Source organism: Microtus ochrogaster, unplaced genomic scaffold, assembly GCF_000317375.1.
Source record: "Microtus ochrogaster isolate Prairie Vole_2 unplaced genomic scaffold, MicOch1.0 UNK68, whole genome shotgun sequence".
Lineage (NCBI taxonomy): Eukaryota > Metazoa > Chordata > Mammalia > Rodentia > Cricetidae > Microtus > Microtus ochrogaster.
Window position 1 is genome coordinate 956113 of NW_004949166.1, and position 8249 is coordinate 964361.

The 8249-nt window shown below is 50.7% G+C and overlaps 1 protein-coding gene across 2 annotated transcripts in view; it reads left to right on the forward strand.

The window, feature by feature from the left end:
- Dgcr2 (DiGeorge syndrome critical region gene 2) overlaps positions 1-7749 on the forward strand; it is a 66193-nt gene extending 58444 nt beyond the window's left edge. For both annotated transcript variants that reach the window (XM_026777461.1, XM_005369971.2), the window contains exons 8-10: positions 2833-2985; positions 3894-4130; positions 5308-7749. In XM_026777461.1, coding sequence (XP_026633262.1) covers positions 2833-2985; positions 3894-4130; positions 5308-5564 — 647 coding nt within the window. In that variant the 3' untranslated portion in view covers positions 5565-7749. The remainder of the gene's footprint in view (positions 1-2832; positions 2986-3893; positions 4131-5307) is intronic.
- The last annotated feature ends 500 nt before the right edge of the window (positions 7750-8249 follow it).

Here is an 8249-nt window from a genome sequence, read left to right on the forward strand (position 1 = left end):
AAAAAAAAAAAAAAACCGGAAGGACGAGGGGATCTATGCCATGGGGTTATTGGGACAGGCAACCACGTGGTGGCTCACAACCATCTGTAGTGACGTCCGGTGCCCTCTTCTGGTCGGCAGACATACAGACAGAATATTGTATACATAATAAATAAATAAATATTTAAAAAAAAGATATATAATCATACTATGAAGAACCTGGGGGAAATGTTTACTATCACTCATACAGGAAAGTTATCTTCATAGACCAGAAGAGAGTTAAGCTTGAGAGCATACAGACTAGCATGGAGTGGCTAGAATACCTCGTGTGTTCCCGGGACCTTCACCTGCCATGTGATCTCAGTACAGCTTTCTGCTCTGTACCTCACTGTAGGTGGCTTGGTCTTAGATGTATCTTCCTGTTCTCCATGGTAGAGGGGCAGTCCTTGAACATAAAGTTTTAGAACTAATTAGGATTAGTCATTTGAATGAGGCTTCTTCCTTAGGCACTCACCTGGAAACTCAGTGCTTGCCTCCAGGGGACAGACCATCCCACAGACAGGGATCCCAGAGGGTCATCAGAGGCATCCAAACCAGCAGCTAGTTGACTGGGTGGATCTTTTCCACATATCCACTCCACAATTGAAAACATCACTTCCTGGTCTTACGAAAAGAGGGCCAAACAGCTAGGCCATTTGTATTGTCTAGACCAGCAGTTCTTAACCTGTGGGACCATCAGAAAACACTATTTCCAATGGTCTTAGGAACTGAGACACCACTCAGTAGCAAAATTTCAGTTATGAAGTGGTAGCAACAAAAACGGTTTTTGTAGGGGGTTGACCACAACATGAGGAACTGTATTTAAAAGTCACAGTGTTAGGAAGGTTTAGAACCACTCACTGGTCTAGATCAAGCTGGCTGGCAGGATTTGTTAGAGCTCTGTAGCCTGGCTGTACATACATGGCTCATCAAGTATTTTTTTAGGCTAGTCTTTGGGGACCTGCCTTCCAAAACTTGTAGAGGTGGGGAGTGGACAACTCTAGATGGAGTAGGGCACTGCATATGCAGGGCCTTCCTTCTTTCAGGAGGGGCCACATCCTAACCCATTGGCCTGATACTTTATATCGAGGTTGAGAGCACATTAGAAGCTCCAGTCACACAGTGCAGCCACTTTGCAATAGAAGCCATATACTACCTTCATAGTTATACCATGTTATACCTGATATAACACATACCATCAATCATGCACCATCAGTAGACACACCTGTGAGTCCCCAGTGTGTACCAGGTCCATCTTGGTGTATTGGCATATTGGACCAAGGTTGAGTGATGAGGGGCTTCCTGCCTACCTGGTAATCAGTGTCTCTGACCTATACTCACTAAATGTCATTAGCCCCTCCCTAAAGAATGGAAGGACTGCAAAGGGCTCTTCAGGTTGAACTTTTTGTTTCTTGGTCTCCAGTGAAGCATGAGGGCAGTTTAGCATCCTCTTTCCCCAAATTCATCCAGAAAGAGGAAGCTGCTACTGCCCTGGTCCCTCCAGCACCTGCATGAGTGTACATAGTATAGCTGAGGCTTTTTACAGAAAGTCTGCTTCAGGCATGTGCAGTGAAGGCCGTCCTGGGATCTATTGTGTGTTGTAGGAGGAGGGCCCGGTTGTTCTTCCCGGCCACCCAGCTAGCTTAGCCCCAAAATAACCACACAGAAATTGTATTAATTAAAACACTGCTTGGCCCATTATCTCTAGTTTCTTATTGGCTAATTCTTGCATCTTAATTTAACCCATTTCTATTAATCTTTGTATCACACATGGCAGTGGCTTACCGGGAAAGATTCTAATCAGCGTCCATCTCAGGCAGAGGATCCATGGCTTCTCTCCAACTCTGCTTTCTTTCTCCTCCCAGCATTCAGTTCTGTCCCTGCCTACCTAAGTTCTGCCCTATCAAAAGGCCAAAGCAGTTTCTTTATTCATTAATCAGTGAGAGAAACACATAAACAGAAAGACCTCCACACCATTTGTGCTCTATTGCGTGTAAGCCACAGTGAGATTGATTTCGGTGCTGTGGCTTGAGGACTCAGAGCTGCAGTGGAAATTGTGGGCATGTCCAAGTTAATCCTCCTTTGTGAGTATTGGCCCAGACAGTTGTTGGAAGGCACCGTGTAGCAGCTTTCTCTTGCATGCCGTCCTCCAGTGAGCTCAGGCTTAGTCTTACCTGTATTGTCATTCTGTCGCTGTTAGACACCCACAACCTTGGTAAGGCACCTGGCCCCCCAGTTATATCACAGTCCAGCAAGTGCAAACCAGTCCTAGAGCAGAAATCTCTGCTCCCTTGCTCAGTGGCAGCGGCCTTTCATACGGTGGCCAGACAGCCACTGTGTCCCAGAACAGAGAAATAGCACCCAGTGTGCAGCGCCTTTGGAAACTTCTGAGCTGCATCCCCTTTCTTGCTTTTTCAGTGTTGTCACAACAGAGTCTCAATTTTGAGCATTTTTTGTGGGGGGGGGTCGTTTTTCTTTTTGTTTGTTTGTTTGTTTGTTGAGACAGGGTTTCTCTGTAGCTTTGGAGCCTGTCCTGGAATTAGCTCTTGTAGACCAGGCTGGCCTTGAACTCACAGAGATCCGCCTGCCTCTGCCTCTGAGTGCTGGGATTAAAGGCGTGTGCCACCATCACCCAACTTGAGCAGTTTTCTTTTACTCTCTTAAAAAAAAAAAAAGTCAGAAACCGTATAAACCACTATTGGGACGGAGGGGAGAAGCCTCAGCCATGCCGGCATTTGTTCTAGCCCACCCCTAGCCCTGCAAGTTCCTTTTCTCAGCACAGCTGCTTTCCTTCCTCCTCACCCCTCCTCATAGATGGCAGCAGCCTGTTTGACTCCATGGCAAGTGGGATGCGCCTGGTCGTCAGCTGTATCTCCTCCTTCCTCATCCTCTCGCTGTTGCTTTTTATGGTCCACCGACTGCGCCAGCGGCGCCGGGAGCGTATTGAGTCCCTGATTGGAGCAAACTGTGAGTGCCCTCCAAGGGCCACAATAGTGACCCCTCTCTAGCCCTCCTAGCTCTTCCAAGTCCCCCCAGTCCTAAGTTGTATCCCTCCAAGATAGAACCTGGTAAGTAGGAGAGAGTGGTGTCCCTCTGCACCTACACACCTGCTTGCTTTGGGTCTGAACACACCTTAGAGAGCCAGAGACATGGGATGCCTGAGGAAGTGTTTGTGGACTAAAGTTCAAGGCAGGTTTTCTGCCCTCTGCTCTTTATTAGGAGCAGCGTCCCTAAACATTAAGAGCTTTCTCCTGATGAGCTTTGGGTATGGGCTACCTGCAGCAGAGGCTCAGGTACCTACAGCCACAGCAGGAAGCTGACATAATATCTTAGCCAGAGTTCTCCAGCTCCTGGCCAGAAGGCCTCTCCTCAACAACAGGAGGCTTACGAGCAAGTTGCCCACAGCTACAAGGGATCTCACCTGTTCAGTAAAAGGGTCCCCAGTGTTTCCTAGAGCAGGGGTGAAGCTCGCTGACTAGGATCCCGATTTGTCAACAGTTGGCGGCAGTGTCCTCCTAATTTGCCTTAGTGCTCATCTAAGTTTCTAAATAGGTGGGTACCAGAAGTGAATTGGAGCTGGAGCTACAGTAATGCTAAGGGTGCTCCTGTAGTCAGGTGACAGGGTAGGAATGAGTTGCATATAGGTGGGGTGAGAACACCTTGATAGGTAGGAGAAACACAGGGATGGGAGGTTCTGACTAAATCAGGGTCTGATGTGTGTGGCTGGCAAGTGGGTAGATGGTTTCAGGAATGTGACACTGGGCTGGCAGGGACAGGAGTGACACGGGTGGCAGGGTCAGCCTTGGGAAGGAGGCTCAGGAGCCTGCCTCCAAATCATACAGCTTCCCTCCTGTTTCTCTGTTTTGACGGCTCAGTGCACCATTTCAACCTTGGCCGGAGGATCCCTGGCTTTGACTATGGTCCAGATGGGTTTGGCACAGGCCTCACCCCACTACATCTTTCTGACGACGGGGAAGGTGGGACTTTCCATTTCCACGACCCTCCGCCTCCTTATACAGCTTACAAGTACCCAGACATGGACCAGCCGGATGATCCACCACCGCCCTATGAGGCTTCCATCAACCAGGACAGTGTCTTCTATGACCCTGCAGGTGCCTGTTTCCCCTAGGGAGAGGGAATATGGAGTTGTCAAGCGATCAGGAATGCAGGGGTAGGACTGTAGGGTTTCCTGGGATCCGGGGACCTGCTTTTCCTTCTGGCTGCTTTCTCAGTCTTACTTTAGGGTCATTCTCAAGATTGCCCCCTCAGAAGGCTCTTGGTCCCAGCCTCCTGAGAGTTCTGAGGATCCATGGGCAGCATCCTTCTCTTCTCCTATTAGTGGCTGGGCAGCTCTCAGGGCCTCAGCTCTTCTCTGTAAAGCAGTGGGGGCCTGGGCAGCAGGGACCACACAGACAGATCTGGTCCTGCCCCAGCTCTGGAGCTTGTTCTAAACCATATAAAGACACCACTATAGCAGCTCCTCGTGTTGTATCGAAAAGTCTCCTGTTCCCACCTGACCTGAGTTGTTCTTCCTAGACTACATAGCTCAGGAGGAGTGTCCGGTGTACCACTTTCATCAATGGCCCATTAGGCAGGAGTGCTCTCCTGTTCCCTGCATTCTGCAGCCGAATGGGACTTTTAACACTGTTGAGGTCTGGGGCTAGGAGAATTTGATTCCTGCCTTCAGAGCAGATTGTCAGAGACTGTTGTCAGAGAGGCCACAGTCAGAGCTTGGGATATAGCTCAGTTGATAGAACGTTTGCCTAGCATGCTAGAGGCCCTCGGTTGGATCTTCAGCACTGCAGAAGTGTTGAGAAAAGATGAGTTTCCACCAAGTCTGCATTAGATAAATGCCAATTTCCCTCTCGAGGCTGCAGAGCAGAAAGTGGGGTGGAAATAGCTCATAGCCTTGGCCTCTGGTCACCGGTATTCAGAACCAGCCCAGAGTACTAACTAAGAAGGGTGGTAGGTTGGTGCTGACACAGTGGTTCCTGCCCAGCCCCTTTGCTGTAGTTACCATAGTTCTGCAGCCCAGGGGGTTCTGTCCAGAAGCTCTTTGTTGTGTGTCCCTGTGGAGACAGAGTGCCTTCCCTCTTGTCTCCCTTTGTTCTAAGGAGTTGGTAACTGCATCTCACCTACCACAAACAGTGGTGGCAAGATGAACTGTGTCTGCCAGAACATTAGTCTAGGAGCTCCCTTAGGTCCTGTTTCCCATTCAGCAGTCAGGAAGAGGATCCTCGGTCCCACCAAACCATCACTTACTTCTGACATCCCTCTGCTCTCCCGCAGATGACGATGCCTTTGAACCCATGGAGACCAGCCTGCCAACCCCAAGGGAAGGTGGTATTGAAGGTGCATTGCCCAGGCACTTGGATCATCCACTGCCCCCTGCAGAGACCTCCTTGACAGATCTGGAAGACTCCACAGACAGTAGCAGTGCCCTACTGGTGCCCCCTGATCCTGCCCAGAGCGGGAGCACCCCAGCTACAGAAACACCACCAGGTGGTGGGCGCCACCCCCGTAACTCCCTCAATACTGTGGTGTAGGTGGACTAGGGGTATCTGTTTCCTGTTCAGAAGACACCTATCCCAGCGGGAGACTTGAAGGGGTCCTGTCATAGCCTGGACCCACTCCACTGCCACATCCCCACCAGCAGCAGGTGTGTACATAGAAACTGAAGCCAGGCACCCCAAGAGAGAAGCAAGTGCCTGTGCCATCTTTATCTGAGGGTTTCTCAGTCTCATTTTTAAATGGCAGAATGACACAGGTGTTTATACCACACTTTTCCAAGAGAACAGAGGCAGTGGGATGCACTCACCAAATATATCTTTGGATGGGCTTGCTTACTGCACTGTGTCACCCCCAGAAGCCAGTCACCAACCAGTGAGCACACCAGTACAGACAGAGCAGGGCTACCACTGTATGTAACACTAGCGGCTACCTAGAGGCCGCTACCTAGAGGCAGAGCATCTGTGAACTTCCAGGGAAAGCATTCGCAGCTGCTGCACTGGCTCTCTGGGGGCATTCTGTTTGGCCCCAAATGCAAATATTGAGGTGCCAGTCCCTGGGAGAAAGTTGAACTTGCTGCCCCATTTCTAGCTTTGTTTTGAGGCCAGCACTGTGGCAGCACTCTCCATGGCGTAGCTCTGCATGGCTCCCCAGGAGTAGACCCCTTGGAGGGTTGGGCATGCTGGCTTTTTTCTGCCACCCACTGGATCCCTGTGCTCTGCTTGCTGGTGAATGACTATTGGGTCTGGCCAGCCCCCTTCACCTTGTCTGTGCCATAAAGGGTTATTCATTTGGGAAGAGAGTTGGCTCAGTAGACACCCTGTGGTTGTGTCACATGAGTCCACTTCACCCCATGACTACCGCTGGAGCCCAGCAGCATCTGCTGACCACACACATGCCTCCCAGCCCCTCTGCAGCACTGGATACCTGGGGCTTTTTGCCCCAAAGGACCCTGTTGCCAACTCCATGCCGTGGTCTTGTCTCCTGACACAGGCCTTCAGCATTTCTAAGGTTTGGAGATTAAGCAAGGTTCTGTGCAATTTTTAGCACATTCGTATCTTTTCTATGTTGAATGTCTGGATCTTTCTGTATCTACGTGTGTCCTCACGTGGCCAAATGTTTGCAGGTGATGGCGGGTGATTCACGGGAGCTCAGGATGGCCCACTGCCCCATATGAGTTCTTGGGCTGCTCTTAGACCCCTGGTCTGAGCTGCTACCTAGGCCGTGGTCAGTGGGACTGGGACTCCTGTCCAGCTAAGAACATGAGCAGGAGAAACTACTACGACCTCCAGCTCTTTGGTGCTTGATCAGACCTGCACAGTTCTAGGCATATCCTTACACTGCTTGGAAACCTGTTTCCCCTCCCATGTGGAGCATCTTCAGAGAATCCCCAGGGCTGGCTGGAGGTTTTAAGATTTGTCCCTGGATAGTCTGTCCCAAGGCTGAGCCCACAGGCTAGCTGCTGCAGACATCCCTCTGCCAAAGGGCTCGTGCCTCCTCCACTCATGGCTTAGAAGAGCAGGAAGTTCATCATGCCTCCAGCAAGTATTGAATGCTGGGCACTGGGAAGCCACGCTCCAGAGCAACAGTGGGGAATTGTCTTGGGCCAGGCCACCCAGAAGAGTCCTAAGGACCACACAGCAGTGCCTCAGAAGGCCATATGTACAGACAGAAATTGTCTGGGGACCAAATGACAGTTGGGGTTGGGGCCTGATTCTAGGAGGCAGAGGTGAAGAGGGTGACTTAAAGTGGACCATGGTGCTGCTGAGGTGGGCCTGCGGGACTACCAGGGTCTGTCCAGCAAGCATTCAGGGTGCATGTGGCCTGTGTTTGGGGCTGTTTGAACTGTTGCTGTTGTAGTTCCAAGCACTGGGATCTGACACCCTCTCCAGATCTTATTGGTGAATAATCCCAGGTCCAGGATTTGCTAAGGTTTGTGTTTCCTTGCCCATCCCACAAGGCCCCAGAGGGACAGGCCAAGCTCCTGGGAGGTCCAGTTCCCAGGACTGCCTTGCCACTCCTGTGAGAGGCTGGGTGCCCTCTGACCTGCCTTGAGGTGGAATTTGATTCTGTACATTGTCTCAATGCTTGTTTTTACATACTCCTTTCACTAAAGGTTTTAGTTTGGGTGTATTTTTGGTCGGGTTGGCATTAATCCTTTCTTAAGATGCTGTGAGAACCATTTCATCCAATGCCAAATAAACTTGTGTTATGGAAAAGGCATGCTCGGTCCTTGTTGCAGCCCAGCCCTACAGCCAGAGCTCTCCTAAGTTTTCAGCCCTTATAGCATCCAGCTGGCTTCTGGCACCCTTTTATTAAGAACCAGACAGCTAGGCCTGGAACGTCTGTACAGGGTACATGGCAGGGCCACCCTGTGCTCCCTCTGAAGTGTTATTAAAGTGACAGGCATGCTGGTTCCTCTGGTTACTGGTGACCAGTGTGAGTTAGGCTGAGCAAAGAATTACATGGGACTTGGTCCCTTAGCCGTTCAGATCGAGTAAGCAGCCCCTTCCAGCAGAGCAGCTCTAGGTTCTAAGAGGATTGGGCTGGCTACCTACAGCCAGGCTTGGCTGGACCCTGCCTCCCTGCAGGGGCCAGAGAGGCTCGGTCCTCTATAAAATTATTGGGTAGCCGGGCGATGGTGGCACATGCCTTTAATCCCAGCACTCGGGAGGCAGAGGCAGGCGGATCTCTGTGAGTTCGAGACCAGCCTGGTCTACAGA